This window comes from Drosophila persimilis, unplaced genomic scaffold (genome assembly GCF_003286085.1).
Source record: "Drosophila persimilis strain 14011-0111.01,24,50 unplaced genomic scaffold, DperRS2 tig00000431-arrow-pilon, whole genome shotgun sequence".
Classification (NCBI taxonomy): Eukaryota; Metazoa; Arthropoda; class Insecta; order Diptera; family Drosophilidae; genus Drosophila; species Drosophila persimilis.
The window spans coordinates 6,551,540-6,576,930 of NW_020825312.1; the positions used below are offsets into that span (position 1 = coordinate 6,551,540).

The 25,391-nt window shown below is 44.3% G+C and overlaps 3 protein-coding genes across 3 annotated transcripts; 2 read left to right on the forward strand and 1 right to left on the reverse strand.

The window, feature by feature from the left end:
• Positions 1-5,130: 5,130 nt before the first annotated feature.
• Positions 5,131-7,966, forward strand: LOC6596896 (protein argonaute-2). Its single transcript, XM_026989585.1, has 7 exons — positions 5,131-5,373; positions 5,443-5,531; positions 5,618-6,224; positions 6,292-6,633; positions 6,683-7,330; positions 7,400-7,770; positions 7,842-7,966. Exons 1-7 carry the CDS (start codon positions 5,188-5,190, stop codon positions 7,930-7,932), a joined length of 2,334 nt encoding a protein of 777 aa, XP_026845386.1. The 5' UTR covers positions 5,131-5,187; the 3' UTR covers positions 7,933-7,966.
• Positions 7,967-13,091: 5,125 nt separating this feature from the next.
• LOC113565995 (protein argonaute-2-like) lies at positions 13,092-15,927 on the forward strand. Its single transcript, XM_026989591.1, has 7 exons — positions 13,092-13,334; positions 13,404-13,492; positions 13,579-14,185; positions 14,253-14,594; positions 14,644-15,291; positions 15,361-15,731; positions 15,803-15,927. The coding sequence occupies exons 1-7, from the start codon at positions 13,149-13,151 to the stop codon at positions 15,891-15,893; spliced, it is 2,334 nt and encodes a 777-aa protein (XP_026845392.1). The 5' UTR covers positions 13,092-13,148; the 3' UTR covers positions 15,894-15,927.
• A 4,641-nt stretch (positions 15,928-20,568) lies between these two features.
• On the reverse strand, positions 20,569-22,136 carry LOC6596929 (protein giant). The gene is made up of 2 exons (XM_002021801.1): positions 22,082-22,136; positions 20,569-22,001 (listed from the first exon to the last, which is right to left on the reverse strand). The coding sequence occupies exons 1-2, from the start codon at positions 22,134-22,136 to the stop codon at positions 20,569-20,571; spliced, it is 1,488 nt and encodes a 495-aa protein (XP_002021837.1).
• Positions 22,137-25,391: the final 3,255 nt, after the last annotated feature.

The following is a 25,391-nucleotide window of genomic DNA, read 5'->3' on the forward strand; positions in this document are numbered from 1 at the left end:
AACGAAAAAGAAGTTACAAAATATAAATTATTGACCCACACCTGTCTTGCCCTTAATGTAATAATCAATCAAAGATACATCAATCGAAAGATTTCTATGGTAAAAGCTTATAAAACAGTACAAATAATTCAAACAAATTACAAACGAACACGACATAATCACGACATAAGCCGAAAAGCAAGCCGGCGGGAGAGCTTCTGCTCAAGATGAGCTCCAGGTTATTCCTCAGAAGAATAGGGCTCGTGTGGAAATTAGGCTCGATCCCCCAGCAGCTTAGGTTCAGATCTGTTCTTCGTGCTTCCTCTTTAGCTCACGGCTACTGCTGTACGATGTTTTAAAATTTAGATTGCGGCACGCTATCATATCCGCCCTTGAACTGCTTTAACTCACGTACAAAATCCCCTTTCCGGTTACAGCTGACGAGGGGTGCTCTCTTGGGGTAGTCGCCGGAGAGGGCTTGACCACTTGATAAGTGATGGAGTCGTTGCAGCGACTGCACTGCATTTGACACATGCCAAACCAGGGAGTGGCCGAGGCGCCTGAAAGTGGATCCGAGCGCAGGGCTTGCAGAGACAGGGTGCCCCTGGCATTGCTCTGGCTCTGGCGGGCTCAAAACTCGCCAATTTTAATGTATGACCCTATGTAGCACAGCTTGGAAATGTAGTTGCGCTGGCAGTTACCAAAATTTTGGCAGGCTTGAGGTCCACGCGGAGCACGTTAAGCACACAGTAGCGCAGAGCAGCCACAATGTCCAACCGAATCACATACAGCACTCTGTGGATGAACGCCAACGCTAGCGTGTCCAGTATCCTACGGACACTCCATAACGATAATACTAAAGGATAATACTAGTGGACTCTGTTGTTATGATAATTATGTCCCTTGATAATCTTCAAGCGGAGTAATCTGTTCAAAGTTCAGAAGCGATCAATAAGATATATCCATTTTATTGGGTAAAAAATACCGCGATAAATTGACTTAAAAGCAGTACCATATGCACCGCGGCCGAGAATTTGACACCTGGTGCGGATGGGGGAACATCCTTAAGCAAGTGATTGCGCTTCGGCGTGGTAAGCACAAGCTCAATTTTTGGATTAGCTACTGAAAATTAACAGCATTTGACTCATAATGAGAGATTTTCGATTTATTTCATTATTTTCACATTGCCTACATTTGTACAGTATAACGGTGCTTTCGCTTCAGCAGCTGTGTATAGGCGCTGCCAGATTGTCAGAAAATGAATAGAACCCGAATGGCTCCACTGTTATCTACGTCCCAATTACATCTCAATAAAATAAAATATTTTATAACTTTTTTTCCATTTTAAACTATTTATTTAATACTGCACACTGTACAATGTATGCGTCAAAAGCGAATCGTAATCGATGGTGTTCGAGGCTTGGCTTCGTTTTGGGCTTGATACAAACCAATAAATAATATAAAATCTAAATGCCGCTGAATCTTCATTCCCAAAATCACTACTGACGTTCTCCGTGCAGTTGCCCAGTCTCCATCCGCAAGATATATGCCAAAATATGCATATGCTAATCAAATCACAATAATATAAAAACGATTTTAAGGTGATATATATATTGAAATTTGATTAACAATTGTCAACTAGTAAACTAGAGGAAATATACAACATTTTCTCTAAATTATTATTTAAGAGGCTCTGACGTTTTGAAATCTATTACAAAACCACCAGTTATGTTATGAACAATATTTTCAGCTTCCTTAAATGAATCCATTGACTTTGCTAATGGTAGCACCTTCGCTTCTACCAGCTCTTTTGCCAGCTCAATAGATTCAGAATCTTCTGGGTTCAGCGTTTCAAGAACCTAAAATGTAAATATAGATTTTTTTTTTACTAAATTAAAATGTTTTTTTGTTGATAAACATTATATCTCTTACCTCTTTCATTTTCTCAATGTTATCTGCATAAAATTATGTTTATGATCGGTTATGATGGTAACTCCTTATTGAGTTGGTCGGTTGTAGCGTCGTACTCTAAGCGGACCTTTTATAATTTTATGAAAGTTTTGTTCACACAGGATATGAACCAGTTAGCGACATGAAATGTATCCTTACATTGTTAGCTGTTAAATTTAATGCGTCTTATATGCCGCGCTATTCGTTAAGAGCCATAATACTTTTAACTCATTCCCGTTAGGCAAACAAAAAAGTGGAGAAAACAGTACAGTACATCAAAAGTTCATCGGTGCACGGAACATGTACATATGTGTTAAAAGACGTTTCGTGACTTGATTGGGATTAACGCTGAGCAGTGTTGGGCCAGTGTGCTCAGTCCAAGCCAGAGTTGCATTTTTTGTGACAAGTAAAAAACCAATATTTCCACTCCACTTCATTGGTAAAAAAAAGGTTCAATTAAAAGGAGCCATCTGAACATCACAAACACCAGGGAATTAGGACAGAGCGAATATACAACAAACGGGGGGGAACGTTGTGAGTTGAGGCGGACGCAGCAACTTTACAGTTATACCCGATACTAAGTCAGTATGGCTCTCCTCCGCCAGACGCCACTAATAATGAACGACACGACAAACAATACGTGCGAGAGAGACAGAAAATCACTCTGAGCGTGACGTCGGGCGCTGCGTAGCCAGTGCAAATTGATTTGTTCCTTTTGGTTATAAAAATGATCTGATCTGATCCAGATGATCAGCGAAATTTTGACACAAAACGGTCAAGGTCCGATATCACAGGAGTGTGGATACCAAATTTGGTTGCTCTAGCTCTTATGGGTTCTGAGATCCTTGAACTCATATTTAGCAATTGGCAAAACCGACCATGAAACCTGTGTGTTAGAGTGAGACAGAGCGAGAAAGAGTGAAATTTTTTTCGTGATTCTGGCTATAATATTTATACGATCTGGTTCAGATTTTGCACTCTGGAAGATTTAGTCATTTTCTACAATTCTGCGTTTTTAGTTTTCTCGTATCGTCGAAATTGTGGATGCCACAGATTTTCACCCTTTGTGGGGGCGGAAGTGGGCGGGGCAAAGTTTTGAAATATTTTTGTAGGAGTGACATATCACAGAAGTCTGGATCCAAAACATCGTTGCTCTAGCTCTTATGGTCTTTGAGCATTAGGCGCTGAAGGGGACGGACAGACGGACAGACGGACGGACGGACAGACAGACAGGGCTCAATCGACTCGGCTATTGATGCTGATCAAGAATATATATACTTTATGGGTCGGAAACGATTCCTTCTGGACGTTACAAACATCCACTTTTACCACAAATCTAATACACCCCAATACTCATTTTGAGTATCGGGTATAAAAATCGACGAGGAGCTCAGCAGGTCGATATTGCCAGACGCATGGCCACCCATTGGGCAACCCAACGGACGCAAGCGCAAGCATCACATGGACAATCCAAAAGAGCCTGCTATCGCTGTCGGGAATTTTCTTAGCTGGGAGGAAAAATGGGACCAGCAATACAATGCCACAAGTCGCAATTTGTACAGAGACCAATGAGGTTGTATTGCTTGGCCTGGAGCTGCAATCCACCGAAGAAATAGGTAACTATAAGTTGTCCACGATCCGATTCAATTCGATTTGGCTGACTAACATTTGTGTGCGTGTGGTCTCTCCCTCCTCCTTTAGCCTCTTCTGTAAGGGTTTCGGAGATCCCCTGGACTAGTCGCAGGCACAGGCGCAGGAGATTTCCCCACAGGTCATCAGAAAGGAAGTCCCATGTACGAGAATCTTGACTTTGAATACGAGTACGAGTAGATATTATTTATAAACATTAGCAGATAGTCCGATATAAACAATTCTTTCATTTCGTTTTGTTAAATGCAAAAAAAATTCCTCGGAGATATACTTAGTATATTATCCAATCCAATTGATATCTCTTCTTCACGGACTCTAAGCGGGCCCCTCGCGCAGTGACAAAATAAGGAAAGAATGATATAATCTGTTGTGGATTTTGTATTTTATTTTGCACTTAGAAACTATGAAAAAAATTCGCTTAAACCGTAAACTACGACAAGTGGGGATTTCTACAATGATGGTAGGGTAGGGTAGGGCTGTGCATAGGCGCAGGATAACAGCAGGAGCTGTTCCGCTGATTAACTGGGGAGACTGCGAGGATGCAGTTGGGAGGAACTAGATTTTACAAATATAACGTATCCGCGGCGGTGTACATATCCAAGGACTTAAAGTACTTAAATGCGAGAGATGGTGCGAGCTGTACCACAGCTTAGATAGAAGATGTGAGCCCCCAGGCTATATTCAGATAAGCTGACCCAAAATAAATTCATATAGATAGGAACTGGCTGGCGAATCGAAACCAATCTGAACTGAGACTCGCACGCGTTCAACGCAACAAGCAGCCGGATTTGGCTCTGGCGATTGGGATCGGTGATCGTGGATCAATGATCAGGGTTGCATGGAGCGACTCCATAGCATGTCTAAAACGTTATATTTTAGCGTTCATTTTAGCGGATCGCTGCAAGGAGAAGAGCGACGACTTTAGGCTGTGAACGTCCAGCTCTGTCTTTCGACACCATACTACACTGCCCATTTGGTTTAAATACTGGTTTTTCTGAGAGCGTTACTAGGTAATGAAAGTCGAAGTTTTTAATTGAGCGATAACTAATTGCACACCTGATAAAACTGAAACATAAACAAACACACTCGACTACAAGATTATTGGAATCGATCACACAGCACAGTGTTATACGTCAAACAAATTTAGAGCAAAAAGTTTAGCCAACAGGAAATAAATATTTTAGTCATTCGAAACAGTTCAGTCGTCGGGAGAGGATATAAAATCGAAAAGAAAAAGAAAAATGGAAAAAGAAAATAGTAAGTGAAATACAAAACTAAAAGCAGCAGTGGGAATTTTTCAAAACCAAAAATCCTGAAGCGGGTTGTCGGGTTGTCGGGAAGCTCCTGCAACAACATCAACAAAAAGACAGGTGGAGTTGTACCTTTTGGGGAGAAAAAGTTGCAATGTTGGGTAGTTCGGTAAATATGCGATACGTGTGCGGTTCCAACAACAGCGAAAACCCCCTAGATCCAGGACTCGGTCAAATTTAGAAAAATTGAAAAAAAAAAAAAATTTTTTTTTTTTTAATTTTGACAGGCCAGCCGCGTGGAACTTTGGGAAAACCAGGTCAAGTATCTGTCAATTATCTCGACGTTAACTTGGACAAAATGCCTGCGGTGGCCTATCACTACGATGTGAAGATCACGCCAGACCGTCCTAAGAAGTTCTATCGTCAGGCTTTTGAGCAGTACAGAGTTGAACACTTGGGCGGTGCGATTGCCGCATTTGATGGACGTGCATCGTGTTACTCAGTTGTGAAGCTAAAATGCAGCTCCCAGGGCCAAGAAGTGAAAGTAAGTGTTGTTGTGTTGTCGCCGAGCTTGATGCACCTTTGAAGTGAAACTTGCTTTCCTGCCGTCCAGGTAACAGATCGCCACGGCCGTACCCTGAATTACACTCTGGAACTCAAGGAGACGGAGGACTTGGAGGTCGATCTGAATTCGCTGAGAAGGTGAGTGGACCGTTATACTGAACGGCAGATACGGATACTTCTCTGTCGGCAGAGAATCGGCATTATGCAATTTTCCATTTTTGCAGTTATGTGAAGGATAAGATATATGACAAGCCCATGCGAGCCTTGCAGTGTCTGGAGGTTGTGTTGGCAGCACCCTGTCATAACACCGCCATACGCGCCGGTCGCTCCTTCTTCAAAAGGTCTGAGCCCGGAAGTGCCTTTGATCTTAACGACGGCTACGAAGCTCTGGTTGGGCTCTATCAAACATTCGTTCTTGGCGATCGCCCTTTTGTCAATGTGGACATATCGCACAAGTCCTTTCCGAAGTCCATGACGATCATTGACTATTTAGAGCTGTATCAGAAAGAGAAAATTGACAAAAGCACAAATCTTGACTACAAGCGTTCTGATATTGAATCATTCCTAACGGGCATGAATATAATTTACGAGCCGCCTGCCTGTCTTGGCAGCGCCCCGCGCGTCTTCAGAGTCAACGGGCTTTGTAAGGTTCCGGCCAGCACTCAGACATTTGAGCTGGATGGAAAAGAAATGACCGTTGCAGAGTATTACAAGTCTCGGCAGTATAATTTAAAGTTTCCGAACCTTCTCTGCTTGCATGTTGGGCCGCCGTTGAAGCACATTTACTTGCCTATCGAACTATGTCGCATTGAGGATGGGCAGACACTGAATGTGAGTTCAACTAGTTCCTTTCACTGCAAATCATTTCCTGATTTGATTTCTTTTCATCGTATCGCAGCGCAAGGATGGAGCTAATCAGGTGGCGGCCATGATTAAGTATGCTGCCACTTCCACCAACGAGAGGAAGGCCAAGATCATCCGCTTGATGGAATATTTCAGGCACAATTTAGACCCGACCATCAGCCACTTTGGCATACGTCTGGGCAGTGACTTCATCGTCGTGAATACACGCACGCTCAATGCGCCTCAGATTGAGTACAAAAACAATTTGGCCTCGGTGAGGAACGGTTCGTGGCGCATGGATGGCATGCAATTCCTTGAACCCAAGCCAAAGTCACATAAATGGGCCATACTCTACGGCAAGATTAACTACCTGTATGTGGACGAGCTTCAGAAGATGGTAAGTTCTTTGCATTGCATTGCAGGATCCTGCCTTATTTTCGTGGCAGGTTATTCAGAAGAGTCGCAAAGTCAATCTGTGCCTGGATGCCAAGGCCGAGAAACTGTACTACAAGGATGAACGTGAACTAGATGCTCATTTCCGCTATTTCAAAAATAATCAATTTGATGTGGTGTTCGTTATTATACCAAATTTCGGGCATCTTTATGATGTCGTGAAGCAAAAGGCTGAGCTGCAGCACGGCATTCTTACACAATGCATTAAGCGGGTCACAGTCGAGCGCAAATGTAACGCGCAGGTTATTGGCAGCATTCTACTTAAGGTTAATGCAAAACTGAACGGCACCAATCACAAGCTACGGGATGACCTACACTGTCTGCCAAAGAAGACCATGTTTTTGGGTGCCGATGTGACTCATCCGTCGCCCGATCAGCGAGAGATCCCCAGTGTGGTGGGTGTTGCCGCCTCCCATGATCCATTCGGGGCTTCATATAACATGCAATATCGCTTGCAACGCTCTGCCCTGGAGGAGATCGAGGACATGGAGTCGATAACCCTTGAGCACTTGCGTGTCTATCATAATTTCCAACAATGCTACCCAGACCACATTATCTATTATCGTGATGGCGTAAGCGATGGCCAGTTTCCCAACATCAAGAATAAAGAGTTGAGGGGAATTTCTGCCGCCTGCAGCAAGGTAAGTTGAGCTCTTGCATCCAGAAACCTTTTAATTTTATATCACTAATCGTCCTTCGCCTCCTTTCAGCTGCACATTAAGCCCAAGATTTGCTGCTTCATTGTAGTTAAGCGGCATCATACACGCTTCTTTCCGAACGGAGTTCCATCGCAATACAACAAGTTCAACAACGTTGTTACGGGAACCGTCGTCGATCGCACCATTGTCCATCCCAATGAGATGCAGTTCTTCATGGTCAGCCATCAGTCGATTCAGGGGACGGCCAAGCCGACGCGTTACAACGTAATCGAGAATACGGGCAACTTGGATATTGATGTACTGCAGAAATTGACATACAATCTTTGTCACATGTTTCCTCGTTGCAACCGCGCAGTGTCTTATCCGGCTCCGGCATATTTGGCACATTTGGCTGCGGCACGTGGACGTGTCTACCTTACTGGGTGCGATATTATTATTATTATTGTTTCATATTTTCGTTCTGATAATGTCATCTTGACTGCTTTTCTTCCAGCTGCACCAAGTTTCGTTCTCCCCAGGTGGAGTACGCAAAGCGTTTGATAGTGCCAGAGTTCATGAAGACGAACCCTATGTATTTTGTTTAGGCAGAAAACTAACAAAATATCTTCACTTCTTCTAAACGAAAAAGAAGTTACAAAATATAAATTATTGACCCACACCTGTCTTGCCCTTAATGTAATAATCAATCAAAGATCAATCAATCGAAAGATTTCTATGGTAAAAGCTTATAAAACAGTACAAATAATTCAAACAAATTACAAACGAACACGACCTAATCACGACATAAGCCGAAAAGCAAGCCGGCGGGAGAGCTTCTGCTCAAGATGAGCTCCAGGTTATTCCTCAGAAGAATAGGGCTCGTGTGGAAATTAGGCTCGATCCCCCAGCAGCTTAGGTTCAGATCTGTTCTTCGTGCTTCCTCTTTAGCTCACGGCTACTGCTGCACGATGTTTTAAAATTTAGATTGCGGCACGCTATCATATCCGCCCTTGAACTGCTTTTACTCACGTACAAAATCCCCTTTCCGGTTACAGCTGACGAGGGGTGCTCTCTTGGTGTAGTCGCCGGAGAGGGCTTGACCACTTGATAAGTGATGGAGTCGTTGCAGCGACTGCACTGCATTTGACACATGCCAAACCAGGGAGTGGCCGAGGCGCCTGAAAGTGGATCCGAGCGCAGGGCTTGCAGAGACAGGGTGCCCCTGGCATTGCTCTGGCTCTGGCGGGCTCAAAACTCGCCAATTTTAATGTATGACCCTATGTAGCACAGCTTGGAAATGTAGTTGCGCTGGCAGTTACCAAAATTTTGGCAGGCTTGAGGTCCACGCGGAGCACGTTAAGCACACAGTAGCGCAGAGCAGCCACAATGTCCAACCGAATCACATACAGCACTCTGTGGATGAACGCCAACGCTAGCGTGTCCAGTATCCTACGGACACTCCATAACGATAATACTAAAGGCAACAGTGGACTCTGTTATTATGATAATTATGTCCCTTGATAATCTTCAAGCGGAGTAATCTGTTCAAAGTTCAGAAGCGATCAATAAGATATATCCATTTTATTGGGTAAAAAATACCGCGATAAATTGACTTAAAAGCAGTACCATATGCACCGCGGCCGAGAATTTGACACCTGGTGCGGATGGGGGAACATCCTTAAGCAAGTGATTGCGCTTCGGCGTGGTAAGCACAAGCTCAATTTTTCGATTAGCTACTGAAAATTAACAGCATTTGACTCATAATGAGAGATTTTCGATTTATTTCATTATTTTCACATTGCCTACATTTGTACAGTATAACGGTGCTTTCGCTTCAGCAGCTGTGTATAGGCGCTGGCAGACTGTCAGAAAATGAATAAAACCGAATGGCGCCACTGTTATCTACATCCCAATTACATCTCAATAAAATAAAATATTTTATAACTTTTTTTCCATTTTAAACTATTTATTTAATACTGCACACTGTACAATGTATGCGTCAAAAGCGAATCGTAATCGATGGTGTTCGAGGCTTGGCTTCGTTTTGGGCTTGATACAAACCAATAAATAATATAAAATCTAAATGCCGCTGAATCTTCATTCCCAAAATCACTACTGACGTTCTCCGTGCAGTTGCCCAGTCTCCATCCGCAAGATATATGCCAAAATATGCATATGCTAATCAAATCACAATAATATAAAAACGATTTTAAGGTGATATATATATTGAAATTTGATTAACAATTGTCAACTAGTAAACTAGAGGAAATATACAACATTTTCTCTAAATTATTATTTAAGAGGCTCTGACGTTTTGAAATCTATTACAAAACCACCAGTTATGTTATGAACAATATTTTCAGCTTCCTTAAATGAATCCATTGACTTTGCTAATGGTAGCACCTTCGCTTCTACCAGCTCTTTTGCCAGCTCAATAGATTCAGAATCTTCTGGGTTCAGCGTTTCAAGAACCTAAAATGTAAATATAGATTTTTTTTTTACTAAATTAAAATGTTTTTTTGTTGATAAACATTATATCTCTTACCTCTTTCATTTTCTCAATGTTATCTGCATAAAATTATGTTTATGATCGGTTATGATGGTAACTCCTTATTGAGTTGGTCGGTTGTAGCGTCGTACTCTAAGCGGACCTTTTATAATTTTATGAAAGTTTTGTTCACACAGGATATGAACCAGTTAGCGACATGAAATGTATCCTTACATTGTTAGCTGTTAAATTTAATGCGTCTTATATGCCGCGCTATTCGTTAAGAGCCATAATACTTTTAACTCATTCCCGTTAGGCAAACAAAAAAGTGGAGAAAACAGTACAGTACATCAAAAGTTCATCGGTGCACGGAACATGTACATATGTGTTAAAAGACGTTTCGTGACTTGATTGGGATTAACGCTGAGCAGTGTTGGGCCAGTGTGCTCAGTCCAAGCCAGAGTTGCATTTTTTGTGACAAGTAAAAAACCAATATTTCCACTCCACTTCATTGGTAAAAAAAAGGTTCAATTAAAAGGAGCCATCTGAACATCACAAACACCAGGGAATTAGGACAGAGCGAATATACAACAAACGGGGGGGAACGTTGTGAGTTGAGGCGGACGCAGCAACTTTACAGTTATACCCGATACTAAGTCAGTATGGCTCTCCTCCGCCAGACGCCACTAATAATGAACGACACGACAAACAATACGTGCGAGAGAGACAGAAAATCACTCTGAGCGTGACGTCGGGCGCTGCGTAGCCAGTGCAAATTGATTTGTTCCTTTTGGTTATAAAAATGATCTGATCTGATCCAGATGATCAGCGAAATTTTGACACAAAACGGTCAAGGTCCGATATCACAGGAGTGTGGATACCAAATTTGGTTGCTCTAGCTCTTATGGGTTCTGAGATCCTTGAACTCATATTTAGCAATTGGCAAAACCGACCATGAAACCTGTGTGTTAGAGTGAGACAGAGCGAGAAAGAGTGAAATTTTTTTCGTGATTCTGGCTATAATATTTATACGATCTGGTTCAGATTTTGCACTCTGGAAGATTTAGTCATTTTCTACAATTCTGCGTTTTTAGTTTTCTCGTATCGTCGAAATTGTGGATGCCACAGATTTTCACCCTTTGTGGGGGCGGAAGTGGGCGGGGCAAAGTTTTGAAATATTTTTGTAGGAGTGACATATCACAGAAGTCTGGATCCAAAACATCGTTGCTCTAGCTCTTATGGTCTTTGAGCATTAGGCGCTGAAGGGGACGGACAGACGGACAGACGGACGGACGGACAGACAGACAGGGCTCAATCGACTCGGCTATTGATGCTGATCAAGAATATATATACTTTATGGGTCGGAAACGATTCCTTCTGGACGTTACAAACATCCACTTTTACCACAAATCTAATACACCCCAATACTCATTTTGAGTATCGGGTATAAAAATCGACGAGGAGCTCAGCAGGTCGATATTGCCAGACGCATGGCCACCCATTGGGCAACCCAACGGACGCAAGCGCAAGCATCACATGGACAATCCAAAAGAGCCTGCTATCGCTGTCGGGAATTTTCTTAGCTGGGAGGAAAAATGGGACCAGCAATACAATGCCACAAGTCGCAATTTGTACAGAGACCAATGAGGTTGTATTGCTTGGCCTGGAGCTGCAATCCACCGAAGAAATAGGTAACTATAAGTTGTCCACGATCCGATTCAATTCGATTTGGCTGACTAACATTTGTGTGCGTGTGGTCTCTCCCTCCTCCTTTAGCCTCTTCTGTAAGGGTTTCGGAGATCCCCTGGACTAGTCGCAGGCACAGGCGCAGGAGATTTCCCCACAGGTCATCAGAAAGGAAGTCCCATGTACGAGAATCTTGACTTTGAATACGAGTACGAGTAGATATTATTTATAAACATTAGCAGATAGTCCGATATAAACAATTCTTTCATTTCGTTTTGTTAAATGCAAAAAAAATTCCTCGGAGATATACTTAGTATATTATCCAATCCAATTGATATCTCTTCTTCACGGACTCTAAGCGGGCCCCTCGCGCAGTGACAAAATAAGGAAAGAATGATATAATCTGTTGTGGATTTTGTATTTTATTTTGCACTTAGAAACTATGAAAAAAATTCGCTTAAACCGTAAACTACGACAAGTGGGGATTTCTACAATGATGGTAGGGTAGGGTAGGGCTGTGCATAGGCGCAGGATAACAGCAGGAGCTGTTCCGCTGATTAACTGGGGAGACTGCGAGGATGCAGTTGGGAGGAACTAGATTTTACAAATATAACGTATCCGCGGCGGTGTACATATCCAAGGACTTAAAGTACTTAAATGCGAGAGATGGTGCGAGCTGTACCACAGCTTAGATAGAAGATGTGAGCCCCCAGGCTATATTCAGATAAGCTGACCCAAAATAAATTCATATAGATAGGAACTGGCTGGCGAATCGAAACCAATCTGAACTGAGACTCGCACGCGTTCAACGCAACAAGCAGCCGGATTTGGCTCTGGCGATTGGGATCGGTGATCGTGGATCAATGATCAGGGTTGCATGGAGCGACTCCATAGCATGTCTAAAACGTTATATTTTAGCGTTCATTTTAGCGGATCGCTGCAAGGAGAAGAGCGACGACTTTAGGCTGTGAACGTCCAGCTCTGTCTTTCGACACCATACTACACTGCCCATTTGGTTTAAATACTGGTTTTTCTGAGAGCGTTACTAGGTAATGAAAGTCGAAGTTTTTAATTGAGCGATAACTAATTGCACACCTGATAAAACTGAAACATAAACAAACACACTCGACTACAAGATTATTGGAATCGATCACACAGCACAGTGTTATACGTCAAACAAATTTAGAGCAAAAAGTTTAGCCAACAGGAAATAAATATTTTAGTCATTCGAAACAGTTCAGTCGTCGGGAGAGGATATAAAATCGAAAAGAAAAAGAAAAATGGAAAAAGAAAATAGTAAGTGAAATACAAAACTAAAAGCAGCAGTGGGAATTTTTCAAAACCAAAAATCCTGAAGCGGGTTGTCGGGTTGTCGGGAAGCTCCTGCAACAACATCAACAAAAAGACAGGTGGAGTTGTACCTTTTGGGGAGAAAAAGTTGCAATGTTGGGTAGTTCGGTAAATATGCGATACGTGTGCGGTTCCAACAACAGCGAAAACCCCCTAGATCCAGGACTCGGTCAAATTTAGAAAAATTGAAAAAAAAAAAAAATTTTTTTTTTTTTAATTTTGACAGGCCAGCCGCGTGGAACTTTGGGAAAACCAGGTCAAGTATCTGTCAATTATCTCGACGTTAACTTGGACAAAATGCCTGCGGTGGCCTATCACTACGATGTGAAGATCACGCCAGACCGTCCTAAGAAGTTCTATCGTCAGGCTTTTGAGCAGTACAGAGTTGAACACTTGGGCGGTGCGATTGCCGCATTTGATGGACGTGCATCGTGTTACTCAGTTGTGAAGCTAAAATGCAGCTCCCAGGGCCAAGAAGTGAAAGTAAGTGTTGTTGTGTTGTCGCCGAGCTTGATGCACCTTTGAAGTGAAACTTGCTTTCCTGCCGTCCAGGTAACAGATCGCCACGGCCGTACCCTGAATTACACTCTGGAACTCAAGGAGACGGAGGACTTGGAGGTCGATCTGAATTCGCTGAGAAGGTGAGTGGACCGTTATACTGAACGGCAGATACGGATACTTCTCTGTCGGCAGAGAATCGGCATTATGCAATTTTCCATTTTTGCAGTTATGTGAAGGATAAGATATATGACAAGCCCATGCGAGCCTTGCAGTGTCTGGAGGTTGTGTTGGCAGCACCCTGTCATAACACCGCCATACGCGCCGGTCGCTCCTTCTTCAAAAGGTCTGAGCCCGGAAGTGCCTTTGATCTTAACGACGGCTACGAAGCTCTGGTTGGGCTCTATCAAACATTCGTTCTTGGCGATCGCCCTTTTGTCAATGTGGACATATCGCACAAGTCCTTTCCGAAGTCCATGACGATCATTGACTATTTAGAGCTGTATCAGAAAGAGAAAATTGACAAAAGCACAAATCTTGACTACAAGCGTTCTGATATTGAATCATTCCTAACGGGCATGAATATAATTTACGAGCCGCCTGCCTGTCTTGGCAGCGCCCCGCGCGTCTTCAGAGTCAACGGGCTTTGTAAGGTTCCGGCCAGCACTCAGACATTTGAGCTGGATGGAAAAGAAATGACCGTTGCAGAGTATTACAAGTCTCGGCAGTATAATTTAAAGTTTCCGAACCTTCTCTGCTTGCATGTTGGGCCGCCGTTGAAGCACATTTACTTGCCTATCGAACTATGTCGCATTGAGGATGGGCAGACACTGAATGTGAGTTCAACTAGTTCCTTTCACTGCAAATCATTTCCTGATTTGATTTCTTTTCATCGTATCGCAGCGCAAGGATGGAGCTAATCAGGTGGCGGCCATGATTAAGTATGCTGCCACTTCCACCAACGAGAGGAAGGCCAAGATCATCCGCTTGATGGAATATTTCAGGCACAATTTAGACCCGACCATCAGCCACTTTGGCATACGTCTGGGCAGTGACTTCATCGTCGTGAATACACGCACGCTCAATGCGCCTCAGATTGAGTACAAAAACAATTTGGCCTCGGTGAGGAACGGTTCGTGGCGCATGGATGGCATGCAATTCCTTGAACCCAAGCCAAAGTCACATAAATGGGCCATACTCTACGGCAAGATTAACTACCTGTATGTGGACGAGCTTCAGAAGATGGTAAGTTCTTTGCATTGCATTGCAGGATCCTGCCTTATTTTCGTGGCAGGTTATTCAGAAGAGTCGCAAAGTCAATCTGTGCCTGGATGCCAAGGCCGAGAAACTGTACTACAAGGATGAACGTGAACTAGATGCTCATTTCCGCTATTTCAAAAATAATCAATTTGATGTGGTGTTCGTTATTATACCAAATTTCGGGCATCTTTATGATGTCGTGAAGCAAAAGGCTGAGCTGCAGCACGGCATTCTTACACAATGCATTAAGCGGGTCACAGTCGAGCGCAAATGTAACGCGCAGGTTATTGGCAGCATTCTACTTAAGGTTAATGCAAAACTGAACGGCACCAATCACAAGCTACGGGATGACCTACACTGTCTGCCAAAGAAGACCATGTTTTTGGGTGCCGATGTGACTCATCCGTCGCCCGATCAGCGAGAGATCCCCAGTGTGGTGGGTGTTGCCGCCTCCCATGATCCATTCGGGGCTTCATATAACATGCAATATCGCTTGCAACGCTCTGCCCTGGAGGAGATCGAGGACATGGAGTCGATAACCCTTGAGCACTTGCGTGTCTATCATAATTTCCAACAATGCTACCCAGACCACATTATCTATTATCGTGATGGCGTAAGCGATGGCCAGTTTCCCAACATCAAGAATAAAGAGTTGAGGGGAATTTCTGCCGCCTGCAGCAAGGTAAGTTGAGCTCTTGCATCCAGAAACCTTTTAATTTTATATCACTAATCGTCCTTCGCCTCCTTTCAGCTGCACATTAAGCCCAAGATTTGCTGCTTCATTGTAGTTAAGCGGCATCATACACGCTTCTTTCCGAACGGAGTTCCATCGCAATACAACAAGTTCAACAACGTTGTTACGGGAACCGTCGTCGATCGCACCATTGTCCATCCCAATGAGATGCAGTTCTTCATGGTCAGCCATCAGTCGATTCAGGGGACGGCCAAGCCGACGCGTTACAACGTAATCGAGAATACGGGCAACTTGGATATTGATGTACTGCAGAAATTGACATACAATCTTTGTCACATGTTTCCTCGTTGCAACCGCGCAGTGTCTTATCCGGCTCCGGCATATTTGGCACATTTGGCTGCGGCACGTGGACGTGTCTACCTTACTGGGTGCGATATTATTATTATTATTGTTTCATATTTTCGTTCTGATAATGTCATCTTGACTGCTTTTCTTCCAGCTGCACCAAGTTTCGTTCTCCCCAGGTGGAGTACGCAAAGCGTTTGATAGTGCCAGAGTTCATGAAGACGAACCCTATGTATTTTGTTTAGGCAGAAAACTAACAAAATATCTTCACTTCTTCTAAACGAAAAAGAAGTTACAAAATATAAATTATTGACCCACACCTGTCTTGCCCTTAATGTAATAATCAATCAAAGATCAATCAATCGAAAGATTTCTATGGTAAAAGCTTATAAAACAGTACAAATAATTCAAACAAATTACAAACGAACACGACCTAATCACGACATAAGCCGAAAAGCAAGCCGGCGGGAGAGCTTCTGCTCAAGATGAGCTCCAGGTTATTCCTCAGAAGAATAGGGCTCGTGTGGAAATTAGGCTCGATCCCCCAGCAGCTTAGGTTCAGATCTGTTCTTCGTGCTTCCTCTTTAGCTCACGGCTACTGCTGCACGATGTTTTAAAATTTAGATTGCGGCACGCTATCATATCCGCCCTTGAACTGCTTTTACTCACGTACAAAATCCCCTTTCCGGTTACAGCTGACGAGGGGTGCTCTCTTGGTGTAGTCGCCGGAGAGGGCTTGACCACTTGATAAGTGATGGAGTCGTTGCAGCGACTGCACTGCATTTGACACATGCCAAACCAGGGAGTGGCCGAGGCGCCTGAAAGTGGATCCGAGCGCAGGGCTTGCAGAGACAGGGTGCCCCTGGCATTGCTCTGGCTCTGGCGGGCTCAAAACTCGCCAATTTTAATGTATGACCCTATGTAGCACAGCTTGGAAATGTAGTTGCGCTGGCAGTTACCAAAATTTTGGCAGGCTTGAGGTCCACGCGGAGCACGTTAAGCACACAGTAGCGCAGAGCAGCCACAATGTCCAACCGAATCACATACAGCACTCTGTGGATGAACGCCAACGCTAGCGTGTCCAGTATCCTACGGACACTCCATAACGATAATACTAAAGGCAACAGTGGACTCTGTTATTATGATAATTATGTCCCTTGATAATCTTCAAGCGGAGTAATCTGTTCAAAGTTCAGAAGCGATCAATAAGATATATCCATTTTATTGGGTAAAAAATACCGCGATAAATTGACTTAAAAGCAGTACCATATGCACCGCGGCCGAGAATTTGACACCTGGTGCGGATGGGGGAACATCCTTAAGCAAGTGATTGCGCTTCGGCGTGGTAAGCACAAGCTCAATTTTTCGATTAGCTACTGAAAATTAACAGCATTTGACTCATAATGAGAGATTTTCGATTTATTTCATTATTTTCACATTGCCTACATTTGTACAGTATAACGGTGCTTTCGCTTCAGCAGCTGTGTATAGGCGCTGGCAGACTGTCAGAAAATGAATAAAACCGAATGGCGCCACTGTTATCTACATCCCAATTACATCTCAATAAAATAAAATATTTTATAACTTTTTTTCCATTTTAAACTATTTATTTAATACTGCACACTGTACAATGTATGCGTCAAAAGCGAATCGTAATCGATGGTGTTCGAGGCTTGGCTTCGTTTTGGGCTTGATACAAACCAATAAATAATATAAAATCTAAATGCCGCTGAATCTTCATTCCCAAAATCACTACTGACGTTCTCCGTGCAGTTGCCCAGTCTCCATCCGCAAGATATATGCCAAAATATGCATATGCTAATCAAATCACAATAATATAAAAACGATTTTAAGGTGATATATATATTGAAATTTGATTAACAATTGTCAACTAGTAAACTAGAGGAAATATACAACATTTTCTCTAGATTATTATTTAAGAGGCTCTGACGTTTTGAAATCTATTCCAAAACCACCAGTTATGTTATGAACAATATTTTCAGCTTCCTTAAATGAATCCATTGACTTTGCTAATGGTAGCACCTTCGCTTCTACCAGCTCTTTTGCCAGCTCAATAGATTCAGAATCATCTGGGTTCAGCGTTTCAAGAACCTAAAATGTAAATATAGATTTTTTTTTTTACTAAATTAAAATGTTTTTTTGTTGATAAACATTATCTCTCTTACCTCTTTCATTTTCTCAATGTTATCTGCATAAAATTATGTTTATGATCGGTTATGATGGTAACTCCTTATTGAGTTGGTTGGTTGTAGCGTCGTACTCTAAGCGGACTGTTTATAATTTTATGAAAGTTTTGTTCACACAGGATATGAACCAGTTAGCGACATGAAATGTATCCTTACATTGTTAGCTGTTAAATTTAATGCGTCTTATATGCCGCGCTATTCGTTAAGAGCCATAATACTTTTAACTCATTCCCGTTAGGCTGGGACCTTTGGACCTTCTGTGAAGTGAAGTAGCAATATGTTGCTGCAATTGAGGCGGTCCCGAAGCCAGATCCTGAGCGTTTTCCTCGTAGAAAGTAAGTGCATAAAATAGTTTCAGTGCGGTCCGCGTGAGAAAATGAAGAAAATATAGAGAATGGATCAAACCATAACGCAACTCCTTTGGATTATTAATTAATCAACAAACAGCAACAAACAAAAAAGTGGAGAAAACAGTACAGTACATCAAAAGTTCATCGGTGCACGGAACATGTATGTGTTAAAAGACGTTTCGTGACTTGATTGGGATTAACGCTGAGCAGTGTTGGGCCAGTGTGCTCAGTCCAAGCCAGAGTTGCATTTTTTGTGACAAGTAAAAAACCAATATTTCCACTCCACTTCATTGGTAAAAAAAAGGTTCAATTAAAAGGAGCCATCTGAACAATACAAACACCAGAGAATTAGGACAGAGCGAATATACAACAAACGGGGGGGAACGTTGTGAGTTGAGGCGGACGCAGCAACTTTACAGTTATACCCGATACTAAGTCAATATGGCTCTCCTCCGCCAGACGCCACTAATAATGAACGACACGACAAACAATACGTGCGAGAGAGACAGAAAATCACTCTGAGCGTGACGTCGGGCGCTGCGTAGCCAGTGCAAATTGATTTGTTCCTTTTGGTTATAAAAATGATCTGATCTGATCCAGATGATCAGCGAAATTTTGACACAAAACGGTCAAGGTCCGATATCACAGGAGTGTGGATACCAAATTTGGTTGCTCTAGCTCTTATGGGTTCTGAGATCCTTGAACTCATATTTTGCAATTGGCAAAACCGACCATGAAACCTGTGTGTTAGAGTAAGACAGAGCGAGAAAGAGTGAAATTGTTTTCGTGATTCTGGCTATAATATTTATACGATCTGGTTCAGATTTTGCACTCTGGAAGATATTGTCATCTTCTACGATTCTGCGTTTTTAGTTTTCTCGTATCGTCGAAATTGTGGATGCCACAGATTTTCACCCTTTGTGGGGGCGGAAGTGGGCGGGGCAAAGTTTTGAAATATTTTTGGAGCAGTGACATATCACAGAAGTCTGGATCCAAAACATCGTTGTTCTAGCTCTTATAGTCTTTGAGCATTAGGCGCTGAAGGGGACGGACAGACGGACAGACGGACGGACGGACAGACAGACAGGGCTCAATCGACTCGGCTATTGATGCTGATCAAGAATATATATACTTTATGGGTCGGAAACGATTCCTTCTGGATGTTACAAACATCCACTTTTACCACAAATCTAATACACCCCAATACTCATTTTGAGTATCGGGTATAAAAATCGACGAGGAGCTCAGCAGGTCGATATTGCCAGACACATGGCCACCCATTGGGCAACCCAACGGACGCAAGCGCAAGCATCACATGGACAATCCAAAAGAGCCTGCTATCGCTGTCGGGAATCTTCTTAGCTGGGAGGAAAAATGGGACCAGCAATACAATGCCACAAGTCGCAATTTGTACAGAGACCAATGAGGTTGTATTGCTTGGCCTGGAGCTGCAATTCACCGAAGAAATAGGTAACTATAAGTTGTCCACGATCCGATTCGATTCGATTTGGCTGACTAACATTTGTGTGCGTGTGGTCTCTCCCTCCTCCTTTAGCCTCTTCTGTAAGGGTTTCGGAGATCCCCTGGACTAGTCGCAGGCACAGGCGCAGGAGATTTCCCCACAGGTCATCAGAAAGGAAGTCCCATGTACGAGAATCTTGACTTTGAATACGAGTACGAGTAGATATTATTTATAAACATTAGCAGATAGTCCGATATAAACAATTCTTTCATTTCGTTTTGTTAAATGCAAAAAAATTCCTCGGAGATATACTTTGTATATTATCCAATCCAATTGATATCTCTTCTTCACGGACCCTAAGCGGGCCCCTCGCGCAGTGACAGAATAAGGAAAGAATGATATTATCTGTTGTGGATTTTGTATTTTATTTTGCACTTAGAAACTATGAAAAAAATTCGCTTAAACCGTAAACTACGACTAGTGGGGATTTCTACAATGATGGTAGGGTAGGGTAGGGCTGTGCATAGGCGCAGGATAACAGCAGGAGCTGTTCCGCTGATTAACTGGGGAGACTGCGAGGATGCAGTTGGGAGGAACTACATTTTACAAATATAACGTATCCGCGGCGGTGTACATATCCAAGGACTTAAAGTACTTAAATGCGAGAGATGGTGCGAGGTGGTACAGCTCAGATAGAAGATGAGAGCCCCCAGGCTATATTCACAGATAAGCTGACCCAAAAAAAATTCATATAGATAGGAACTGGCTGGCGAATCGAAACCAATCTGAACTGAGACTCGCACGCGTTCAACGCAACAAGCAGCCGGATTTGGCTCTGGCGATTGGGATCGATGATCGTGGATCAATGATCAGTAATCAGTGATCGTTGATCGAGGATCGTCTAGGCAGTGGCTACCTTGGCCGTGAAGGCGGCCAGCTGCGCCTTGAGCGCATCAATCTGGCACAGCAGCTCGATGTTCTGGCGCTCCAGGTAGGCGGCCCGGATGGCAATCTCGTCCTCCTTGATGCGGCGACGGTCGCGCGACTTCTTGGCTGCCGCGTTATTCTTACGACGCCGCTCGTAGTAGGCGGCATCCTTCACCTGTCCGCCGCTGGACGGCTGGAAGCTGGCATTTGCCGCCCCAGAGGAGCTGCCGTTCGAGTGAGAGCCGGTGGTAGACTTGGACTCGAAGTTGCCGGCATGCGAGTCGCAATCGCTGGATTCCTCGGCGGCCGCACGATCCTCGCTCTCGCTGTTGTTGTTCGAGGAGCTGCCCTCGTTGACGCTGCCGCTGCGGGAGTTGGTGCGACGCATTTTGGGGTTCGTCACGGTGCGAGAGCCGCCGTTCGAGCTGCGGATCTGTTCGAGTACCCGCTTCCGGTACTCGGTGTAGCGCTCAACGCGCGGGTTGTCCAGGAGAACATCCGTGGCCGCAAAGTTGGCGGCAATCACTAGTGGGTCGCGGGGGAATGCCTTGAAGGGGCGTGTGTTCTTGCCCGTGTCGGAGGCGCTGTTCGCTACGGTGCTGCTGGTAGGCGTGGTGGAGGCGGTGGTGCTGCTGTTGTTGGTGGTCTGGGCTGCGGGCGGCGATTGTGGGGTCTCCAAAACATCGATCTGCATGGTGCTGGCATTGCTTGCCGGTCGTGGGGAAACCCCCACAGCTGCAGCGGCGGCAGCCGCCGAGGCAGCTGCGAATGTCTGCAGGAGGCTGGCAGTGGCCGTGGCACTGGCATTGGCATTAGGTGTGATCTTGGGGGCGGACGGCTCCTGCTTTATGTTGCCGTAGTAAAAGGCCGGATAGAGGCTGGCCAGCTGCTGTTGCTGCTGTTGGACGGAGTACAGAAGGCTGCTTGGGATAGAGCCAGAGCCGGAGCCGGAGCCGGAGACGGAGCCCGTGGCTGTGGGTGAGGTCGAGGGCGAGCCGCTGCCGTAGCTGTAGTTGGTCTGGTAGGGTGAGGGAGTCTTCCGGGGCGTCTCCACGCTGTCGCAGCGGCGTGACAGATCAAGGACCTCGGCGGAGGCAGCTCCTCCAACTGTTGCCTGCTGCAGTTGCTGTTGATGCTGCTGCTGTTGCTGCTGCTGCTGTTGGCTGAGGGCAGCGCCAAGGAGCTGCTGCTGATAGGCGTAGGCGGTGTAGAGATCCATTTTGGGCAGGGCCAGGCTCTGCTGCTGCAATTGGCTGTGCTGCAGATGCAGATGCTGTTGCTGCAGATGCTGCTGCTGCTGGTGCTGCTGATGGTGATGGTGCGTCTGCTGCGGTGACGATTGCTGGTGGTGGTGATGGTGGTTTTGGTACTGGTGATGGTGGTGGTGGTGCAGCAAAGGCTTGCGATCTATTTAAAAAGAGAGAAGAAGGAGGAGGGATTTCTTAGTAAGCTGTTGGACGGGGGGCTAGGGGGCGTGGCTAACTTACCAGTCTTCAGGTCGTTGAAGAACTGTCCGGACATGAGTTTCTCGTGCATCAGCATGATGTCTGACTAATGGTTGATTAATCCAAAGCGTGATAACTGTAAACTGATGTTCTGCTAGCTCTCTAGCTCGCTCTCTCTGTGTGTGTGTGGTGTAGGTGACGTGACGCTGACTCTGACGTTGGCGAATGCAAACTGATTTCCTTTCGGCAGCCCGACCGCCTTTTATACTGCCGAACCCGGCTGCGCCGACGCTTCATTCGCAATGGCGGCCGAGCCGCAGCCGGAGGGCCACAGCCAGAGCCGAAGCTAAAGACGAAGCCGAATCCGAGCCCGATGTCAGTCAATGTCACGCAGGTAGGTAGGCGGACAGCAAAGGGGTGACGGAGAATATCGCTGTCCTTTTCTCCTCCACTTCGGGGATTGCATCTCGCTCTGTCCAGCATCAAAGGGTTTTACGAGGGTGCCGTGCGGCTGCCGCGGGTGTGGGTGCTGCTGCCTCTCTGCCACTGTCGACAGAGACTTTTGGTTTCCATTTTTCGCGAAAATTTCCTTCGCTGCCGCTGCGCCTGTTTATGCCGTTTCCTATCATTTAAGCGCAAGAGTTTATAATTTTTTGTGTAATTTTCCCCGACCCAAAAAAGCTCTGGATATTATGACAGCAATTGATTAACTTATGATATCAAAATTAAGAAAAAACGAAAGTAATGTGTAAAAGGAACGAAAGTGTCATTCGAAGAGAACTAACGTTAAATATACTAGTGGGATATAGTGAGATATTTATCCACAAATCGCATAGATACATTATCTCTGGAAAAGCAATGATATCTGAATAGGTATAAAACTGAAAATATTTGATTACATATGCAAAATAATAATGTTCTTTGTGATTCTGGATGGGTTATATGATAAATATATATGTACATACATATGAAGATATATATAAATACGCATATGAATAGATATGAAAGTATGGATAACTTTTCTTTAAAGTGCGAATATTATGATTTCTATTCTATGATTGTATGAACACTTTCAATAACTGGAGTTACATAATTCTTTATTCTCTGAAAAATATCTTTGAAAATGAAACCCAACCAAAAATTCCGAATGGTTTGTTGTACGCCACTGCAGATCATATCATTGTCATACCTTGAAAACCCATAACATTACCATCTAGCGAGGCTTTACATCAGATTGCTCGGCATCAATTAGGACCGAGTCGTGCTTCTGGCTCAAAACAGCAGGGAGCAAACGGTATAGAGCGTATAGAGGGAGTGTATAGAGGTACAACAAGGACAGAAGAAAGAGCAGCGGAGATGAGAGAAGAGATGGTTTGCTTATGATAGATGCTCAGTATTTTGAATGCTCAAGGGTTGCGAATGCTAAATGCTAAATCCGTTTGCTGTGCGCTTTTGTCCCGAGATCCTTCTGCTGACCAGCCCAGCCCCGTTCAATCCTCTCACATATCCTTATGGGTGTGTGTTGGTGTTCGCTGGCGAATTCGATGGACATCTTACACAAATGATTGTGCGTGACAAATTATGGAAATTAGCCCGTCAGAACCCGTCCCCGTCGCAGTTGCAGTTGCAGCTTTAGCCCTTTCTGCGTGGTCTCAATTCGCATCCTAATGGATCCTACTCGGCCAGGGCCAGGTCTTCCCAGAATCCTGGCAAGGCCACCGATGACTGACAGGACTGCAATCTGTGGACCAAACATTTCCACAAACATGGCTGGCAGCTACTTTGATTCATGACGCCGCCAAAAACGAGGATCATCGCGACAAGTGTCCAGTCTCGGTCCCCGTAAGGTATGTTGTTTGCCCTCTGGCTGGCTAGCATTTATGCCTTATACGAGTCTGGGCGTGGGATAGCCGTTTGTTTAACTTTACTTAACAGTGATCTTAACGGTGGTCTCCGACTTGAGCAAACGGAAGTGCAAGACTAGCGAAGACCCTGCTCATAAGTATCGGATGTGAAGAGGGTCAATATCAGGGCTGAGAATATGGAGAAGATGCTTCTCGAATTATCTGAATTGTAGCTCTTTTTGTGGATGAACATCGATATTTGGTGTCTCAAAGTGATTTCTCGGTATGGGATATTTATGCAAATTATTAGGAAATACCAAAACAGATTTGACGAATCAAACGAAATATTGTAGGTAAATCCTCTAATATTTAATATATTTTGATAGCCCTTAACAGGCATTCATTCACTCGATCATCGCTCCATTCAGCCAGAGAGATCTCGGCACACAAAAAAGGAGAGGTGCACTGTAGTTCGATAATCAGTAAAAAACCGCGAACTTATCCGCTAATCCCTGTGCTAATCCAACCGTAAAAATGGTGGATTAAACATACATTTTACCCACTCATCCGAACATTTTCATGAACACAACACACAAGAGCACACATTCCCTCATTGAGGCGACGGGTTACCTGAGCGACAATCTCGGCCGAAACGAGTCGGATCGAGCTAAGAGAAAGGCCATAAAAAGTCGCGGGCAGAGTCGAAGCCAAAGAGTTGCCAAATTCGTTGTAAAAACCAGATTCAGCGAAAAACAAGATGGTATATGGCATAGATATAAAGAGAATGAACCTTAAAAAATGATGCCATAAAATATATCGACTGCTGCTGCCGATGCCGCTGTCCTGTCGCTCCTGTCGATCCTTTCGCTCCTTTCGCTGTAATGAGCTCAGGACTTAAGATGCAATATTTGTGCAATCCTTTCATTGGACGACCTTGAGCGCGTTTTTTAAGGGAGTCAGGTAGAGCGCGGGTTCGAACGGGTTGCCATCCGTCACCCACTCCACGCACCCGTACATTCTCGTTTCGAGACCTACATTAGCTGTTGCCTAAAAAACGTGAAACGTTTTTTTGTTGTTTTTTATTGCATAATGGACGCTTCGCGTGAAAAGTCCCACAATCCCTGCAAGCCCGCTGGCCCTGTGCAGAGCGCGTTTTTTAAGCGGCCATAAACAGGCACACCGTCTCTTAAAAAAGGGTTCGTTCGCTTTGGGTACGATCCGGTATGGTATGGAATGGTATGGTATCGTATGGTCCTTCCATTGTGACATCGATTTTTATATTGGTTCGCAGCAACACGGGAATACAAAGAAATCAGCGACTAATTGACTGAAAGGGGTTTTTACTTATTATATTGCTCGCTCTTTGCCTCGTTGCCTTGCCTTACCAAAAAAAAGAAAGGGTGACACGGCGGTTGGGTTCGGGGAATCGATGTTAACTCCTTGCCGGCACCTTTGTCTTAATGGGCTAACATCCTCAAATATTGTCATCCGCAGTACTTTTTCAGTAC

Bases quoted from the DNA above. Each gene is read 5' to 3' on its own strand.
- LOC113565995 (XM_026989591.1), top strand. From the start codon at position 13,149: ATGCCTGCGGTGGCCTATCACTACGATGTGAAGATCACGCCAGACCGT. The intron at 13,493-13,578 runs GTGAGTGGACCG...CCATTTTTGCAG, and splicing joins GATCTGAATTCGCTGAGAAG to TTATGTGAAGGATAAGATAT. The intron at 14,595-14,643 runs GTAAGTTCTTTG...TTTTCGTGGCAG, and splicing joins TGGACGAGCTTCAGAAGATG to GTTATTCAGAAGAGTCGCAA.
- LOC6596929 (XM_002021801.1), bottom strand. From the start codon at position 22,136: ATGCTGATGCACGAGAAACTCATGTCCGGACAGTTCTTCAACGACCTG. The intron at 22,002-22,081 runs GTAAGTTAGCCA...CTTTTTAAATAG, and splicing joins CTTCAACGACCTGAAGACTG to ATCGCAAGCCTTTGCTGCAC.
- LOC6596896 (XM_026989585.1), top strand. From the start codon at position 5,188: ATGCCTGCGGTGGCCTATCACTACGATGTGAAGATCACGCCAGACCGT. The intron at 5,532-5,617 runs GTGAGTGGACCG...CCATTTTTGCAG, and splicing joins GATCTGAATTCGCTGAGAAG to TTATGTGAAGGATAAGATAT. The intron at 6,634-6,682 runs GTAAGTTCTTTG...TTTTCGTGGCAG, and splicing joins TGGACGAGCTTCAGAAGATG to GTTATTCAGAAGAGTCGCAA.